The following is a 19,720-nucleotide window of genomic DNA, read 5'->3' on the forward strand; positions in this document are numbered from 1 at the left end:
TAACTGATGCTCTGATCAAACAAAACAAGCCAAGGTGCCAACATATCAAACCCATTTTTAGCAGTGGTAGTATGTTAGCGGTAGATTATATTAAACTATAAACCTATAAAACTACTGACCAACAAAGCAAGTGTATTTGAAAATGTACATTGTAATCCTACTAGTAATCCCCATTTTTTATAAATGTAAGAAATCTGATTATGTCTTTTATTAATTAACTGTAAGGGAATACACCTTGTTTTGTATCCTGATGATGTAATGCTGTCACATGAATTACTCCCCAAGCCTGGATATGGTCTGATTTTAAGACAGCAGTCAGCTCACTGAGCGAGTTTGGAGGTGTCATGTGTTCTGTGTTTTGAACAAATATCCATCAAACTCTAAAATAAAAAAAATAAAGTCTGAATCCTTAGACGCATACTATAATCTGCTTTATTAAAGCTAAGTAAAAAAGTGATTTATTAAAACAAAGTAAAAAACACAGTGCAAGAATGAACTCCGGAGGGAAAGGGGAATGCCACTGAATATAGTATGTGAATGTGTGTTCGGGACACCCTCAGTCCAACCTGCAGCATTAACAATGTTTCTGCTTCAGTGTTAGCAACACTGTTAATTGTGGGACTTAATTCTTAAATGTCCTCATTGCATAAAAATGCTCATCAGTCATTCTCTATGCACTGTTTTAGGCCCGTATATTATCCTGTGGATATTTGAATGTGTAGTGGTGTTCCCCTTTATGGTGCGGATCAAAAAGGATGAGTACAGATGGCATTGGGGCAGAAACATCCTCCCTATGGAAAGACGGGGGCGGTGGATATGTCTGTGTTCTCTTACATTGACAAGATGGCTATTATAATAAATGAAAAAAATAAATACAGGTTTCCCGCCTTTTTAATTGCTTAGCACAATTGCCTAGCACATTCACTGACGGGTCTTTTATTTCAATTTGCATATTTATATTCACAGTGATGAGCACAGACAGCCATAATCACTGTGATTATATTCACACTACTGTTTGTTAATCTGGTGGTTAAGGTAACACACTTATCAACTCACAATGTTTAAAATCCGGGTTAAGATCATTTTTAAGATCATGAGACACCTGTGAAGATGGTGGACTCAGGTTTGGTTTCACATTCTCACATCAGGACAGATGTGATGTAAAGCAGTCGAAGTCGGCAGCCATATTTTGAAATCTTTGAGCAGAAACACTGCGCCTCTCCCAGGAGATTGAGTTCAGTTATAATTTTAGAGAAACTACAAAACATCACCTCAAGTTCATTTGACAGCCAACACAGCTGAAGAAAAATGAGGGGTGGAAATGAATAAATACTGATCATCGCTGTGTTTATTGGGCCTCCTCCCTGGGTAGTAAAGGCAGTAAGGCGGGGGGGCTCTTATTTGTTCAGAAACACACAGCCCAGCCTGATGCATCATGCCTGTCAGTGGCAGAGTTACTACATTCTGATCCACATTGCTGAGGATGTCTCTGTTAGAACCGTGTCCTACTGACACAGAATGTATCCACCCTCTGGTGAGTATTTCTGTTTGCCCCATGTTTCCCTGACAGGACATCAGGTTGTTAAAGCTGTTCAGTGAGGGAGTCAGCACTGTTATACTGTGTAAGCAAATACTGCCAAGAGTCAAGAGATCATCAGTCAACATATTTCAAAATCTGCATGTAGCAATTTTAACATCATACCCTGCAAAATGCTGAGATCTGGAAACCCATCAACCCTGCTTAAAAAACATCAAACTAAAGAGAAACAGGACCATTTGTATGACATGAGAGAAAACACTACATTGTCCTCATGTATGTATGTAACAATATCAATGTGTTCTGCATTCCAGAACTCAACATTTCATTTGGTGAATACAATGTTAGCACAACCAAAGATCAAAACAATAACATAAAGCTCCAAATTATAAACGGGAGTTATCTTTTCTTGGTCTGAAATGAACAGCTGGGTAAACAGAGCAGCTTTATGGACAACATCTCACATCCTATTCTCAACAGGAAGGAGAAATAATATGTTTTTTGCATTTGAAGAAATCCAATATATACATTAGTGAGGCATATTGTAGTCATTAGGGAGACAAGAGGGCATTGTACTCCTCCCTGGGTAACATGCAGTAAGGGGGGGGGCTCATGGAATGTTTGGTCTGTTCAGGCTGATGTGTGACTGACTCTTTGAGCTGATCCGGTCCGCTCCTCTCATGTAAATGCTTCAGCTACAATCTAGGCACAGGAGTCTTAGCTTTTGTCCCAGAGCAATTTAAAGAAAAGCAAGCATTAGACATTTCCCACCCTCTAATCACTTGGCAAAGGGCCTGAGAGGAGCTCACTGACAGAACAATTCATTCATAGGCTCACTGAAGTAGTGAAATCCCCTGGTCTAGGAACAGAATAGAAGCAGGCAACCATCCCAAAAGCCTTCCAGCCTTCTTCTTCCCCGGCTTCTGGTCCAAATAACTAACACGAGTTTGATCCAGATCTAGGTGGATCCAGGGAATCAGTAAGGCCACCTCTAGCTCCACAGAACTGCTCCTGACTCGCCAGCTGGTTCAAGGACTACAAGTGAGCCAGACCCAGACATGAAGAGAGGAGAGAACAAGAGAGAGAGAGAAACGGTGGACTCTGTCTCCCCCTACTGGTTATAAATAAAATTGTCTGTGCATGTACTGCACGTGCTGTACGCTTAACAGAGTGGGGGTGTTCTTTTGAAAGGCCCCACAAACTAAATGTAGAGGGTGGAAGGTGTCATAGGAAGAGCAGCAGCAGGACCAGGGCTTAAACCAGGCACAGAGTCCAGCCTGGAGACTAACAGGAGCCTCTGAACCAGAGTCCGGCCTGGAGACTAACAGGAGCCTCTGAACCAGAGTCCGGCCTGGAGACTAACAGGAGCCTCTGAACCAGAGTCCAGCCGGGAGACTAACAGGAGCCTCTGAACCAGAGTCCGGCCTGGAGACTAACAGGAGCCTCTGAACCAGATCCACTTCTCGCTGGCTCATCAGCCTGCTTCGGTCTAATCTCCCTTTTTCATTCTCTGTGTTCTACTGTGATTTGGTTTAGGCCACTTTGTTTCGAGGGATCTCTCTGTTTGGCAACAAAAGGCATGTCTCTCCTCAGTCAGTGTCAGGCCAAGCAGAATAAAAAAGCCCATTTCTGTCAGTCCGTCCCCAGGCACAGCTGTTTGGGGCTAGAGGTTCAGCCTTGGGGGCACCAAGGCGAACTCTCGAAGAATGTTTCGGGCCACGTCCACTTTGTACTGAGCGATCGTCAGCGCCCGCTTCACATCCTCAAAGGAGTAACCCTCTCCCATCAGCTTGGCAATTTTGGCGTCGACGTTCTCTGACTCCAAGCTGGGGGGTTTGCCTGGCTGAATGCATGGAGGGATCTTCCTGGGCAGGGGCTTGGGGGGCCTGGCAGGGGCCTGCAAACAGTCCAGCAGTACTTAGATAGAGAGAGAGAGAGAGAGAGAGAGAGAGAGAGAAATCATGTCATCGGAAACAGAGGCAGAAACCTGAGAGTGTTGTAAGTGGTAAAGGACAAGTTTATAGTTAGGTAGTAGAGGAGAGGACATCTCCAAAACCTTCTGAGTACAGACCTTTAATATTAAGTAATCAATGTGCTGCATGGCTAGAAAGCAGATATTGAGCTTTTCGCTCCAAACATGAGTTTGATGTCCTGTTCCTCACAGAGCCGGGACACGGGAAAAACAGGGGACATTTTGGAAAATAAAAGTACAAAGTAAAACACAATGAACGGATTTTGAAGTAAAAGTTTGGACAAACTTTGCATGTCTCAACAAATCAGACTTCCTTCATGCATCGATGAGACTTTAAGAGAGCTTACTTTGCTACCAAAAAGTATTTCTACCTTGAATTGCACAATTACACTTTCAAAGACTCAAACTTCCAGAACTTTAATTCTTTGAAGTCCAAGGTTTGATGTGATTTTGGAATATGGAAAAGAATAAGTTTGATTTTGTGAAAGTGAACTCATCAAGACGTGGGCATGTGCTTTTGAAGCCGTGTGTGTGCATTTCCTCATGTGGTCATGTGCTGAGAGGTAACTACCCTGAGTGCCGGGCAGATGGTCGTACTCCAGGAAGCCTCTGGAGCCTGTCACATGATCTGTGTGTCGTCTGAGGGGGGGCAGAGGAGCAGCACTGCTCAGCATGTCCAACACTGTGTCTACAACACACACCACACAGAGACACTCAGGTAAACACGCCTGTTTATAACTGGAAGTTTTGCTGTGTGAAAAATGTAGGGTTAGCATAACACACGGACATGCGCCAGATTGTTATTTTACACATCTTAAATCCAAATGAACCGTCACAAGTTTTCCAGCTCACCGGGGGTTAATAGCAGGTGATCATGTCCAGAGGAGGGCCGGGGGGGTTGTGCTCCAGCAGAGGGGGCGGAGGTGGAGAAGTTGTAGAATGAGGATGTAGAGGATGGGAGGTCGGTGAAGCTATGTCGGGCTGGTGGAGGAGGGGGGGTCTGGGATGGACGGTGGCTGTTGAAGGGGTCTTCTAATGCTGAAACACAACAGCAAACACAGAGAGAAATAAAGTCTCTCAGAGAGGATGTGTTTCAGGTTCATAGAGACAAGAGAGTGCTGTGGGTGAACAACACCCAGAGGTGATGCTGACATCAAACATATGCCAATAATGAGTAAACAGACAACTGTTTTATAAACTTAATTTTTCGGTTTGGTTACAGCATAACAGTAAGAATGTACTGTATATCCATTCCAACTCCAATAGGGCGAGGTTGCAGCGGAACAGATTGAAAAGAAGATTCCATCATTCCATGGAAAATGTAATTAAATGTACACGGCCGAGGAGTTGACTACCTCAATATCAGTCAAACATGCCATCACTTCATCATTTTATCTTATTAGACATTTGTGTAAAATCGCATGATAAGCAAGTACATTTTTGTGTTGCTCTTTGAGGTCACAGTTACTTTTGACCCCAAAATCTAATCAGTTCATCTTTGTGTCCAAGTGGACCTTACTGCCATATTGGAAGTAATTCCTGCAAGGCATTCCTGAGATATGACGTTCACCACGTAGAATCATTGGATGAGCTCAATAGGTCATGTGTGACACTGGGGATTGTTACGTAACAAGAGTGACATTTTACAGTTGGAGAGGTGTAACAAAACACAGGGTCGACTGCTCAGACACGACGGAGAAAGGGCACTTTGGCTGGGCGAGGGCAGTTGGGGTTGGCTACCTTGTGGGGGCAGCAGGATGTCATAGTCGGAGGGTGTCTTGTTGAGACAGAGGGCACTATGGGCAATCCGTGAGACCCCCTGCCTGACTAACTCAAAGGGTCCACCTGAGGAAGAGAAGCAGAGAACATGCTTTAAGTTTCACATGGTGGTTATGCACTGGCACTAGTGCTGTGTACCTGGACTCACATTCAGGTTCAGGTCCGGACTCAAGTCCAGAGGTTCAGGTTCAGGTCCGGACTTATAAGTCCGGACTTGTGTCAAGTTGTGTGAGTAACTAAAGTGAACTTATTGTGAGCTAATTATCAATTGAAAATAAACTCATAATCAACTCAAATTCAAACTCGACAGGTTTATTGTGCTCCCTTCCAACACAAGTTGGAAGGGAGCACAATAAACCTGTCGAGTTTGAATTTGAGTTGATTATGAGTTTATTTTCAATTGATAATTAGCTCACAATAAGTTCACTTTAGTTACNAACCTCGTATTCTCTTTTAGCTGCTCCTGCGGTGAAACTAAGGTAAGGTTTGTAGCTTTTACGGACAGAGACGACGCCTGCTTCTTCGAGTTTGTTAGCAAGTGGCTCGTAGTTGGAGGTTTGGGGAAAGACTCCCGCATGTCTTTGCTTCACTCATCGGATGTTCTAACTTCGACCAGTCTATTGCTATCTCATTTACTTTCTTTCTTACTCGCGCCTCTTCACACACACGAGCACACACACGGTCTCGCGGCCCGGGCACACACACACACCCCCCAGCACGACACGCCCACACACACGCCTCAATTTCTTCGGGTTCACGCGTTATTTATATTCGGCAACTTACACAATTAACTCACATCATTTCCCCAAATTGCAAACACCGTCCCAACCGCACACCTCTCTGTATTTAATTCTCGTCGGGTATAAATTTCTTTTCTAACCAATAAGAAAAGGGGGCGTAAAACTCCCTATACCAGCGTCTGAAAGGCGTATCACAAGCGCTTCCCACGGGAGCGCGTCCAAAGTGGCGTATTTTCCTGTTATTTTGCGGGCGGCGCGTACAACATAGCACTATTAGTACACTAAAAACGCCTGCGCAGAAAAGACTCCCAGATCCTATCTCGATGAAGTGGATACATCACAGTCCCAGAAACGTGGATAAAGTATTAGAACTGGGGAAGTTCCACTAGGAGCACATAACTTCAGAACACATCCGATTTAGCTACGAGGTGGACTTCGTAACGGCAATCCGGAATCGCGCGACGCCCCGAGAGCAATCCCTCCGTCCTCGGCTCGCTTGGCTGTAGTCGGGTAGAAGATGGCAGTTTTCGCTCGGAGACGACTCGAGGGTAGGAGGAAGGACAGGGCAAGCCGTGACTCAATAGTACGTACGTTCGTCATACTTTTCATTTCAAAGGTACGCGAAACAAGAAACGTCCCTCTTGAACTGTCGACTGGTCGAAAAACTCCAGAGTGGCCGCGGCAAACTTTTTTCAAATCACATCACAAGTAACCGTTTGTGTTCAACCTGCTTCGCGCGTGACGCCCGCATCTACTCTTGACCGGCCGTTAACCACGTGAGTTACAAAAATCTCTTCGAGCCAACCCGTACGATGAGTTAGCTATCGAACAACCCATGGACAAACTAGCACCTCATCACATCGCATGTTAACACTTAGTACGATTAGCTACACATTCTACAGGAAAAACAAGCACAAAATAACAAAACCAAAATACGCAATACACTTGGAATGAACTCGTCAAGAGGCAAACTTTTTCTCTGAGTTCTCTCACTAAGAGCTTTACCCTATGTGGCGCACCACTTTATTTTCTCAACTTTACTTCTCCTTCTCTCTTCCAAGTTTTGACAATTGCCCAACGAAAACTTCATACCCAAAAATGTCTTTCACATCGAGTATTCATGCCTAGGTACACGGCAGGATGAAGAAAATTAGTTTTACACAAAAACGCGACAGGGTCTACCGTATTAATAAAGTTATACCTAATGAAAAAAGCGCTTGGGAACGTTTATAAGAGTGTGAGCTGATTGTGCGGACGCAGGGTTTGTGACTATTACCGTGATTTGTAGTAGTAATGCGGGAGTAAAGTGGTACCTAAAACGAAGGTCGCGACGATGACGAACTTTGTAAGGAACAGATCGTGAGCGTGTAGAGGGTCAGGCGAGTTGAGTGTATGGTAGGGGGAGTGGTTAATGTAACGCGGACGTAATGAGTGTAGCGGATATGTTGATTAATGCACTCGAGTGATGTGAATTAGACAGCAAGGTCTACCGTTGCGTCAGTCCGACATACAAGACCATACTAGAAACATACACACACACAATAACTATAACATCACTAACATAAGGTATACAGATACTACAATATAAGATAGAAAAACCAATAAGCACTAAGAGTACCTCAGCATAAAGACATGAACAACACATAATACAACAGTAAAGAGATAATACCACGGGGTGCAGAATAGTTTCCCCCCACTTTTTGCCCGGTCTTTAGTAGAAATGTTAGTCGGTAAATGAGATGGATTAGATTTTTTCATCTTGGTGTTTTCTCTATCGTGTGAGCTCCACACGTTCACTCTATACAGTGTTGTTTACATTCTGTGATGCGCGAGCTGATGACGTCAACACGAGTCAACTTTTTTTTTCTCAACTTTGTGTGGAAAAATGCGGGGATTATGCGGCCTTTTAAAAATCTGCGCCATTTTGCTGATTATGCGGTAAATTCTGCAGAATCGCGTTTTTCTGGAGGGTCTATATCTCAACAGCACAGGCTGAGGTGGATTTCATGTTTCAGAAAAGGCCACGTGGTGGTTGCAGGAGCCTGGTAGATGTAGTGGCAAAATCATGGCTCAAAGGCTGCTGCTCCAATCCCTGAACCACCTGGAAAGATACAGACATGGGAAATGAATGAGACATGCCTTAAAAAAAACATCTGTGATGGTGCCTGAAAAATCTTGTGATAAAATGATGTTCTGACATGCTTCATGCGCAAGAAAAAGTTACAGGAACATTTCTCGAGCATAAAAGGTTTCTGAAGGACAAGGAGATAGCACACTGTAGAGCGGGGAAGTGCTCGGCATTAAAATTAATCTCCGAGTTGCTTGGTTCACTTCTCATCTTGAAACATTTTCTCCCTTCTTCGACTGGTTTTACTTTATGGATATCGAGTGGGAAATGACTTCAGTGGTTGTTAAGGGTTTGCAGATTGCCCTTTTCGTCACCTTGAACCCATGTCAATAAACGTGGATTCCAATGGTTCTCATTTTACCGCCAGTTTTTTCAAGTCAGGAAGGGCAGACTCCAAAACTGATTTTGCAGGGCGTCATTTTAATTAACTACATGGCCAATACATACATAACAAGTCCACGTTTGTTTATTCCAAATGATGGATTGTGTTTGTCAGCGCAGTGGCACATCTCTGGAGGTTATTCTTAATGGATCTTTGGAAAACAATAGGAGCCTTTGACCTTCATGAGGCTGGGTGAACCTTTGTTGCATCTGACTATAATACAGATATTCTGGTGGGTGTAGATTTTCCATTTGTTGTTTTAGCAATGAGGGATAAAATGCTGGCATCATCATGTTCAGCAAAGCATCTTTAGTTGCCCTAGCTTGACCTCAATTTTAACTCAGGCTGTTCTACTTGACTGGATTTCACCCATAGCAAATTTCTCAGGCAAAACTGTATTGTTTTGTGTTTCTTTTTCTCTATTTAAGAGTAATGTATTCTGAATTTGTGCTTATTTTCTGAACTTTTCGTGCAGTGCTTATTTCTCAGGGGCCAAACTTGCTCTGCAGGATTGGGAGATTCTGCCTTTCTTCTCTCCAAGACTAATCATACATGGTAAAAAATGAATTATCATCTAAATGAGAATTAACTCTGGCTGCACTGCTTCACTCCTAAATGAATTGGCATTTAGGAAAGTCAAACTTGTCCTGTAAGCAATTTTCTCCTGCCATATTTCATTATCAGCTCTCCTCGCTACCTTTGATCAGCCACATTACTGTATGCACACTATAATACTTAAGAACATCACAGGATATGTGCTGTGTATGTTTGGGAGCTAAGGAAGGAGCTAAGAAATGTTCTATTGAAAATAGCAAAGAAAAAAACAGCTGGCTGACAGCTCCCCACATCAAGGCCTAGACATTAAACTGCAGCTCCAAATAAGCTATCTGTGTCTGGTGGCCTTGCAATGTTCAGCAAGAGGTAGAGAAATAGCAGCGTTTCATATGGAGGCTGACAGCTCCCCAGATAAACCAGGGTTAAAGAGGTGTTAGGTTTTGTTGAAGGGGGATTTCTAAATCTTTGATCGGGATGAAATGGTATCTCGAGAGGGGGGATTGTAGCCACTTTCTGATTGAATCGATTATTTGTAACCCTGAATTTGTAGGGCACTTACTGAACCTTTGAGGAGGGCTAATGTCTCTCTAGTGCCTTAAAAAGAACACATATGTGCTGCAGATTGAGGCACTTCACCACCTCATTCAATTACATACCCCAACCACTAGATTGTAAATCCTGTTAATTTCATACAAGTAAGGCCCAACATGTTTTTCTTGAGATTGCAGTTAAGGGAGTTAGTCATACCAGAAAGTAGTACTTTTAATTCATATATATCTATCAAAATGTTGTCTCACTTTTAGCTGAATGCAGAATACCAACACAGTACATCTATTTCGTCTCTATGCCCCGGATGAATACATTAGAACATAATCCATTAAAGTTACTCTACACTGACGTCACCAGAAATGTTATGAAAAGTTTGCAGTGTGAAGAATGGGTAACAACAGGTTCTTCTTAATTGAAACGGGCGCAGCTGCACTGATTCCCCTGCTGCACATGCAAATCCCATTTTGCTCGGGATTGCCACCGCTGCAGATAATCACTCCTTAGATGAGCTGTTTTCAGTGGAGATTACACATTTGAATATGGTAATGAAGTCACTAGAGGGGGCCTTTAATAAGCGAGGAAATCAATAAGGCAATTATAACTAAACAGCTAAGTTTATCTCTTGTTACATGTGTGACACAGGCAATGAGAGATTGGTATTGGGTAGAAGGGGCTTACAAAGTTTTTTTAATGGGGAAACAAATTAACTATAAGAAGGATTCCTATAGTCTTAGAGAGTAATTGCTGTGCACAGAACTGTAATTGGGAACGTATGGCCTCGTGTTGTGACGAAAGGAAATGTATTGCATGTCAGTGTCACAGATTCAATGGATAGTAATGGCTGCCAGGTGACTGTCTAGCAAATGGAGGTTATGTGTTCTAATTGAATATAAAATAAGTTGCAATGGAATAAGAAAGAATGCATGCTCTCTTGATCATGGATATGATTTATTTGGGGGCAAAAACACTTGATATTTTCCTGCGTAGGAAATTAAAATCAAGGCTGAAACAGAGTTACGATCAGGGAATCGATTTCAATTTGCACCGACCAAAATTGAACTGCAAAATACAGGCTCTCTCCACTCTGTAGTAGACCCAATCTGGCATCTGAGTCAAGATGGGCCATTATATATATATGGTTTTATCTGGTCCCATTTGAATGTGTATGGGTCTCTGTGTATATATTTAAAAAACATTAGGTTACCAAATGAGTCCTTTTAGATGGGGTTAGAGGGTATTTTTTTGTATCCCAACTTGTCACATAACTAAGTCTACGGCTAAATAGTGTCTTTGTGAGGCTGCTAACATCAGAATGCTTACATGCTTACCAACAATGCTAGCAGCAGGTATAACCAAGCTCAACCTTGTCATCTGACAATGGCTCTTGATGAACGGTAAAAGTCAACCATATTCGTCTCCGTTTATCCTGACATAAATCTTATGAAAAGCCATGCCTGACATAAGCATCTGTACCAGAATGTCTAGCAATTGATTTAAATGTTGAGAGGCATTAAAGTGGCGTACCAACAATACGAGGGGAAGATACTGTCAGCCCTTGAACTATGCTGCTCGAGTGGCTTTAGTAAATATTTGTACCCAGAATGCAACCTAGTGTGTTTAAAATTCACGATATACCACTAGCTCTTTATACACCGGGGGACAGTGTCTTGATGACAGTTTGTGTATGCAGGGTCAGGACTCTATAGGTTGATTAAAAGGGTGGATTTACATAAAAACCTTCCTTTGTGCAGCTTGAATTTCCACAGAAAGAAAAGTGCAAAGGGTGTGATCTTTCACATTGTTCAGTCTGCTCTTGTCGCAGGCCAGACATTCAGAGATGTTCCAGAAGTTCAGCTGTGCTGCTGTCTTGCCACTGATTGTGTCCATCGAAGCTTGATGTAAGAACAAATCAAGCCCCCGAGGGCACGCTTTCTGTCTTTTTATGCTGCAATAAATTAATAGGCAAGAAGAAAATCCTCAGTCTTTCCCTTTTCATCCTAATGTATGCTCTTCAGTGTCGTATCAGGCTACTTTCAACCAGGGTTTAGATGTAGTTTATAATCCTAGCCTTTCACAAATGAATTCTGACTTGACACCGTGTAGAATCAGCGAGGCATAATTGCAAATGCATGGCATAAAAGTACAAATAAAGTGCTTTCAGAAAAGGTTTATCACTGGCTTCTGATTCGTTATCTTGTCTGCTTCAGTGTGGTTGTGTGTGTATGAATGTGTGCCTGTGTGCAGTTAGTGCATGAGGGTGTTTTGCAGAGCAGTAGATGTCGCTGGGACTCAGCTGTGTGTGGGTTGACAGAGGCTAAGGGGCCCATTGTGACACGCTAAAAGCCAGGTTAATGCTTCCCATGCATAATCTGCAGGGCAGTACATCTCCTCACATTTAAATCTCACCGTCTTGTGTAACATCTTTTATTCCTTGAGTGGCAGCTCTCCTTTGTTTAGGTGTTTTCTTCCAGCAGCTGCTTTCCACCTCTGCCGCAGCGATAAAAGTGTTCTGTCTTGCAGAGGGGGCTAAATGCTGCATCAGGAAGTTTCTACCCTCTCTATTTGAAGTATGCTCTCTCCACTTATCTACGCAACAACATAACAGCACCACAGGTACCACAGTCAGGGGAGTGTTTCCTCATTGGCTGCTGCATTGATTTTAAATTAGCATCACTTCTAACTGCTTTGTGTTTGGGCGTTTATTCAGATTAGGATGTATACAACAGAACAGGCTTTAATTCTGGTGAGCACTTCTTGTTAGCTCATATGTGTCCATGTCCTTTCAACAAGGGACTTTTTAAAGTGCCGCTCTGCAAATTCCTTCCTTGTTTAATGTTTGCAAAAAAGCTTTGCTTTCCAAGCGGGCAATCACAAAGCCTGAGATTAACCTGTTATTACATTCTCAGCAAACCCGGGGCCCCTTTCATTTGTATGTCAAACAAACTCCTGTATTTCATTATTCCATGTGTTTGTTGACACTGACTGCCCATTTGTTTGTGTTCCCTTCGGCTGAATCTGTTAAAAAGGTTCTCTTGACACACATATTCCTTTTCTTCTGAGCTTATTAAAACCCGCAATAAAGAAAAGTGTGCCACAAACAGGGCTTGACATTTGATGATGATTGAAAAATACAACTATGACCACAAAGCAGTAATATTACACAAATATGCTCACATGTATTTTCTATTACAGAGAAACAACAGAAAGGGGGATAGACGCTATCAGAGTGATCTTAATAGGGCTATTATTATATACAAATTCCACATATTGAGAACATATGAAAAGATATATCTAAATGAACGGTCTTTTCGGCATCATTGCCTCTTCAGAAACTCTGAACTGACTTCCTAAACAGACAGTGGCCAGCTGAGTAGAATGTGTTGATGTCTAAGCTAAAATTCAAAGAGTTATTACAAATAGTATCCGCCCGTGACTGGCAACCCTAAAGAATGACTTCAGTCACTGAGGTACATCCGTCTCCTTTTGTCTGTTTCCCTCTGCACTCCCACTTGTCAGCAGTTCCTACCCTCGGCGCAATTTGAATAACCTCCCATCGCTGCAGTTTATCGTTCGTCAAGAGGACAGTAATCATGCACTTGGCTTGGCTCCACACGTCAGGAGAAGGCTGGCTGCCCTTCAGTCAGGAATTTGGTTGATGTGCTTCAAAACAATAGACCCACTGGGAAACGTTGGTATCTGTTTTGAACTCACAAAGTAATCGTGAAAGTTACCTCGCTGGAATCAGACCTGGGCTATTATCCAGGATTGCGTAACAAATAAAAAAGATTAGAAAAGCAGGGCTAACTGTTTCCTGACGCAAAACAACTATTACAATTACCCTTTATGGAAAAACAATTGAGTACTGCTACACATGCAACATCTTTATAACAGCAATTAGACTTGTTTGCATACACCGCTTTTGTCAAGTCAGCAAGTCCACGTGAGAACCACTGAACAAATCATACACCTCCCGTGTTAGATCCAGCACCATGATTTGACAGTACAAGAGCATGACTGGTCCTTGGGTGTAAAACATGATAAAACCAGATCAGCTTGTCAAACCGACCGAACAAGAGCTTTTCCTTTCACGTCCGTGATAACCCCGACCTCCCTGAATGGAACTCAACACCCTTGTCGTCCCCCATTGCCGTTGATGTTGCCGTGAATCAGTGTAGGGTGTTATTCAGACCCCCGGTGTCCCCTCCTAGTCTCTCCCCGTGCCCTTTTATCTCTCCAATCACTACGCAGCCACAGAGATCAGACACACATGTCCGAATGACTTCCCCTTCACAGGAATGTGAGCGCTCAGGAAACTTAGACAGAATATGAAAGGACGTGAAGGTGTTGTGTGTGTTTTGTCGAAGTGAATGTGTGTCCGACCGGGTGTCAGAACTACGACTTTCTAGCACAAACACTGCTGGCAGCTCTCCACAGTAATCAAATCAAACTTTCTTGCATCAGCTTTGCAGTTTGGTTGAGTGGAAATGTGTGTGTGAACCGCACTGAAAGTTGTGCTTCCATGTGTGTTTGTGCCTCAGCCACTCCGGGTCACCGAGATGCCAGTCATAGTCACAGTTTGTGACGGTTGTCTGACAAGCCCCACAGGAGGACTGCTTGATGTGCTGATACAGACACAAATGTTTTCTTAAAGTGTTTTGCAGATGGGGGGAAAAGAAACAAACACACGCTCGAAATGCAGAGAAAGATTTTTGCACAAAGGCATAAAGCTGATCCTAAATATAGATTATCTTATCACGTAAAGTTTACTCTGGAACCTTCACAATCGAAAACAAACCATGGTATTCATATTTGGCCTTTAATCAACATTGTCGGCCACATTTGAACCATGTAATGTTTCGTCTTCAGTGCACCAAGCATGGGAAGTGAGGATTAGCATCTCATACCACATGTGAGTCCCTCATAGTCATTATCAGCATGGCGTGACATAACACCAGGTGAGGTGCACACTGCAACGCTGAGTCATCCTCCAACAATTTGCATCTCCAGCACAGGTAGTAGGAGTTATCCCATGTTGTTTGCTCAATTATGCAAGAATTGCCTCCAGCGTCTGTCACTCGACACTTGTGTGAATGCAGTGCGTGTTTTACACTGTACCCGCATACAGGAACTGACACTCCTTCAGGTCATGAGCATTGGAAAAGTACTCGCCTGTTACTTGGTCAAATGTGATCAATTGAGTGCTGGGGTTCTGTAACATTCTTTCTAATCTCTTTCGAACCTAATTCGTTTTTAACATTTTCAAGCAACTAAAGCTATAAATAACCACAACTCTGCGTAATAATCTTTAATCACCTTTTGTTGACGGGGAAGGCAGAAACGGAGAGCCTAATTAAAGTTCTCAACCTGAAGCTCCAACGTAAAAAGGGGACAACTGCAAGAAAGGTTGCTTCCAGTAATTGCATCTGACACATAGTCAAATGCTCGCTTGTTAAATGCACTTTTTCTTCCATGAGTTAATTCATTCGAGTAAAGTTGTAAACACACACACACAATAAATAATATCGAGGATAAATTAAATTAAGATATTCTTTAGCTTCAGGGCTCGTCAAATATGTAGTTTTCTCCTGCCATCTGGGAGATCTGGTAACATGGGAAAGAGACTGGCTACCAGAACCTTGCCCTAGGTCAATTATTGGATATTATAAATAATTATCTGCATAAAAATAACGAGGGTAAATAATGATATCCCCCAGTCTGGACAGTATATCTGAAGCACAAGCTACCAAAGAGCTAGGAAGGTTGAAGAAGACAGAATAGGTATCCGTTATGAAAGACAATCTAATATTCACCACTTTGTTTTCAGCCTGGCAGCTGCATTGCTGAATACCCGTCTGAACTTAGCGTGCACTCTCTCATCATTTGGAACATTTCTGTGAATAAATGGGAGGGTAAAGGATGAATGAGCAAGACCCTACGAGGAGAGAGTGCTTGGAAGGCTGTAAAATGAAATGTCACCAATTTGTTATATCGCTAAAAGCAACAAGTCTATGAGAGTAATGAATGAATGTGTGAACGGGATTCCTTTCCTGCTGTATTTGTCACCTTTTTTTATGTTAGCGTTTGGGTGGAGCACTTTCACATTAGCCACTATTGCAACCCCTAAAGCTAGGATAAATGAGTCTAAATGACGAGTATTTGCATCACTGAGCAAGATTTTGGATGAATGAACCCCGGCTGGTGATGAAATTCTACTCCAGGCTGGCAGTTTAATTTCCATCACATGTGAGGCACTTGCAATTCAATTACTCTACTGGATCAATTCCAGTACAGGCTATCATATTTACATTTGAAAAAAAATGGATATCTGAATGGTTGGTGAAGTCAAAGTAAAGTGCAATTTATTTACGTATTCATGATTGTATCTTATTTGCACTGTGTCTTGGTTGTAATATTTATGAGACCAAGATCATAGATAATTTATACTAGCATATGCAACAGAAAATGGTCCAAAGTTAGTGCATGTCGGTGGGCTTCTGCTGTCCATAGTTTCCCGTGTAATTGTCAAACTGGGGACATGTGTTCTGGAAATGAGAGGTAGTGAAATGCTCTTTAGCATATGCAATGTCTGTAGAGTATGTGCTGATGAGAATTTTAAATGTACTTTCTACTTCCTACCACATTATTCATACATTCTCTACAACTTTCTCCTGAGTTTCTGAAGTGATGCCATTCGCTGAGTATCATATTGAAGGGTAGAATCAATCAAGGATGATGGGTTTATTTAAGTTTATCCAAAAATGCATTAAATAAGATCAAAAGATAGCTTCAGAGATGCCACTCAAACACACCATTATGACATTAAAAGAGGTTTACCTTAACCTTTGAATTCTCTGAGATATGTCATAAGCTGGCAGTAACATCAAAGATTTTTGTCGTCAAAGTAGGTTTTTCCAGGACACCGTCAACGTAGTTTGCGTTTGAGAAATGGCATTTAGATTTGTTTATGAAAGTGCAGTTCAACCAGTCAGCAAGTGGCACTACCTATAAAGCTTTTAATTGCAGATATACATTAATTTCAGTGTTGTTTAAATAACATGTCTGCTTGCAAGCACTGCAAGATCTCAACCACTGAGATGTGCCACGGCACCAGTGTTATTAAAAGTGTGTATTCAACTGTTTACCTTGGCTCTACCCATCTTCACTTCTGGAAGAAATCCCAAGGCAATTCTGAGGTCACACAACCAGCCCACATTTGATAAATATTGCCGCACCACGGACTGAACAAAGGCAGTGAACTTCTTAACACTCTGAACTTTTTTTAATCGTGTGTTGTTAGGGTCACTGCACTCTGGAGGTAAATGTTTCACAGTTGGTTCCCAAGCTGGGCTGTGTCCCAGAGGATTCAATATTCCATTAGGACTATTATTTCTAAAGTAGATTAATCCCTGTCATTTAACGCTTGGCTGATGTCCATTTGAAGTCATTATGAAAAGGCACTGGCATTGTTTCATCAATTATTCACAACATTATCTGGGACTCTACAGCCACCAAGCAGGCTTTAAGGCAGGATCACTTGTCACTGGAGATAAACTTCGATGCGCGTATCATTTTTTACCTTGCATGCAGGTGCAGTTTGGAACATCGTGGGATGTTGTTTGGTAGTGCTGTTGGCATGTGTTGGTAATGAGACAAATCATTGTTTTGATTACCGTAATTTTCGGACTATAAGCCGCGCCTTTTTCCCTATTTTTCGACGCTGCGGTTTATATAACGGTGCGGCTAATCTATGGATTTTTACAGCTAACGGCCAACACCTTTAACTCTATGGGCTCTATGGATAGTGGAAGAGATACTCGTGTCGGAAGCGTCCCAGGTGTAACGCGACTGCGAATTTCGAAGTGAAAAATCCAAGTGTAGAGAGTAAGCAGATTACAATCATATATAAGCGCAGGCTCTGTCGGAACACGTAAAGGAATTTTTCAACCAACGCTGATCCAAATTTTTAAGTCACTTAAAAGTTTCTAACCTTTCGAAAGGTGCCCTTAATTTGCCTTAATTGACCCTTCCAAAGATTTTAACTTACAAACGAGAAGTATCCCTTTCGAATTTATATTCGACCCCTTGTCATGTAAAATCGTATTAGAACTTGTTTTTTGTTGTCTTGACGGTAAGTTACATGTGACTATACGGACGGTATCGTGTGACCGAATGACGTACCGATAACCTGGTCGTGTTTCCAAGCGTTTGTCCGAGTGTTGACACTCTTACCTGTGTTGAGCCAACCCGTAAAGCCCCGTTTGGATTCTTGAGACGAACTCGCGCTCGTCCGTCTCGGTAGGACGTTTGTTCCGATGCCTGTCGACTGTCGCTCTCCTTCTGAGTCTCAACCTACAACTACTCCGGGTCCTCTCGCGACAACTGACTTTTCCCAAATCCGTTTTTCGTCTCCTACGAACTGGTCCTTCTATAAGTGAGCAAATAGCCTGTCGTAAAAACGCTCCCTCTCCCGAAACACCCCTAAGACCTACTTTTCCGACCGTAGAAAACGAAGAATAAGAAGTTATTCACCCAACTCATTATATAATTTGAGTGTAAGGACAAAAGCAACGAAGTTAACTTTGTTTATTAACAAGTTATTCTTATTAATTTTGAACAAGACTATGAATTTTTTTTTAGACAACTCTTACAATTAAAACGTAGCTTATAAAGGTTCTTTAAAGGGGTCGATCGAGCGTTACCTTTAAAGACCTTTCGAAAGGCGCGGCGAGGACGTTGGGGATTCAACCGCTGCGTTTTTGTTTATAGAATTTCTTTTCTTTTTCACGGAATACAATTAGTTTACCGCGGGGTAATTTTTGTTCAGAATCTTCCGAATACAAAAAAGACAGACGACAGTTTACAAATGTCGAAACAAGGTGACGAGCGGTTCAACTCGTAATTGGGTGTAATAACTTTTGTCGAAATCTAAGTACAAAAGTTTTCCACGTCACAATTAGGTTTTACCATAATAGGACATTTTTCTAGTTATCGACCTATATGTGAATTTTTAATTCGTGGGAAATACTTAGGGAAATGCGCGCTGTGTAATTTTTGCGTCGGAACTCTATTCCCACACACTTTCTTACTTTTGCTGTACGTAGTAGTTGTGTTCGCCGTTTTTGTCCTTCTAAATAATGTCGATTAAGAATGAACTAGCACTGGGACCTTTCCTAATTCCCTTATATTTTTGACGTGTTTATCTTTAGTCTACAAAATGTACACGAGTACTTTACACGTGTACATCCCTCTACATCGTTGCGTCACATCAAAACGTCGTAACCGTCCTTAAGGTCAAACCGACGAGTAGGTCCAGACTCAAAGCGCCCCACGAGTGTGAGGTCGGTGTAGGAGCCACGAGATTGTCCCCCTAGGGCTCTCACCAAGTTCCTGTCGGACCCCCTTCTTTAGTGCGGTGGTCCCATGTGAGAGGACAGTCTTGCAGCTTTTTGGGGTATGTAGAGTTGACCCTCCACCTGGACTAGTTAATTCCAACGTTTTCTATTTCTGAACTGAAAAGATACACACCGTCATAAAAATTCTACCGAGTTATTGACGACCCGCGTCGACAGCGAAAACGGTTACGATTTAGTCTGTGTCGATTAACATCCCTCTGATAAAAGTCGACGTCTAACCCTATAATTTACTAGTACACATCCCGTCGCTTCTCACACTTAAATCTAACTTGTTTTTTTTTGTGTAAAGCTGGGGTATAAACAGCAATATATGTTCACACACATTTAGTGGTGTCATATAAAATACGCTATACAAACTCATAACTTTATTATATATAAAAAAGTTAAATACTAGTTACTGACGACCAGAAAATCCTCTAAACGATGAACCCGTAGGTACACGACTAATAGTCGGTTTTGTTCTTGTCCCTCTTATATCGACTTCTGTGTCATAGCAAACCAATCATGGCCATTAAAAGCTGATGATTCGCCGTGGACTTATTTTGGCGTCGTCGCCTATGGTGAGAGCCAAGGTGAAAAATGAAAACGCGCGATGGACAGGAGTGAGAAAAGGCCGGAGGTCGAAAAGGACGACCTTGGGCGGCGAATTTCCACCCCCTAGGCGC

At 42.3% G+C, this 19,720-nt stretch overlaps 2 protein-coding genes across 6 annotated transcripts in view; one reads left to right on the forward strand and one right to left on the reverse strand.

Moving 5' to 3' along the window:
• Positions 1-19,720, forward strand: part of topbp1 (DNA topoisomerase II binding protein 1) — a 976,277-nt gene that overhangs the window by 747,685 nt on the left and 208,872 nt on the right. The window lies entirely within an intron of this gene.
• LOC104955308 (E3 ubiquitin-protein ligase CBL-B-like) overlaps positions 413-19,720 on the reverse strand; it is a 25,426-nt gene continuing 6,118 nt past the window's right edge. Inside the window, exons 4-8 of one of the 3 annotated variants that reach the window (XR_799449.1) lie at positions 5,250-5,354; positions 4,362-4,547; positions 4,081-4,197; positions 2,852-3,454; positions 413-2,814 (exon numbers count right to left, since the gene is read on the reverse strand). Coding sequence is in view for 2 of the 3 variants with exons in the window: in XM_010782598.1 (XP_010780900.1) it covers positions 3,201-3,454; positions 4,081-4,197; positions 4,362-4,547; positions 5,250-5,354 (662 nt within the window). In the remaining variant the exon portion in view is untranslated. Of the gene's footprint in view, positions 3,455-4,080; positions 4,198-4,361; positions 4,548-5,249; positions 5,355-19,720 lie in introns of all 3 variants that reach the window. The other 2 variants (XM_010782598.1, XM_010782599.1) reach the window with 2 other exon arrangements.

The sequence above is a fragment of the Notothenia coriiceps genome, unplaced genomic scaffold, assembly GCF_000735185.1.
Source record: "Notothenia coriiceps isolate Sejong01 unplaced genomic scaffold, NC01 NC01_scaffold00024667, whole genome shotgun sequence".
NCBI lineage: Eukaryota > Metazoa > Chordata > Actinopteri > Perciformes > Nototheniidae > Notothenia > Notothenia coriiceps.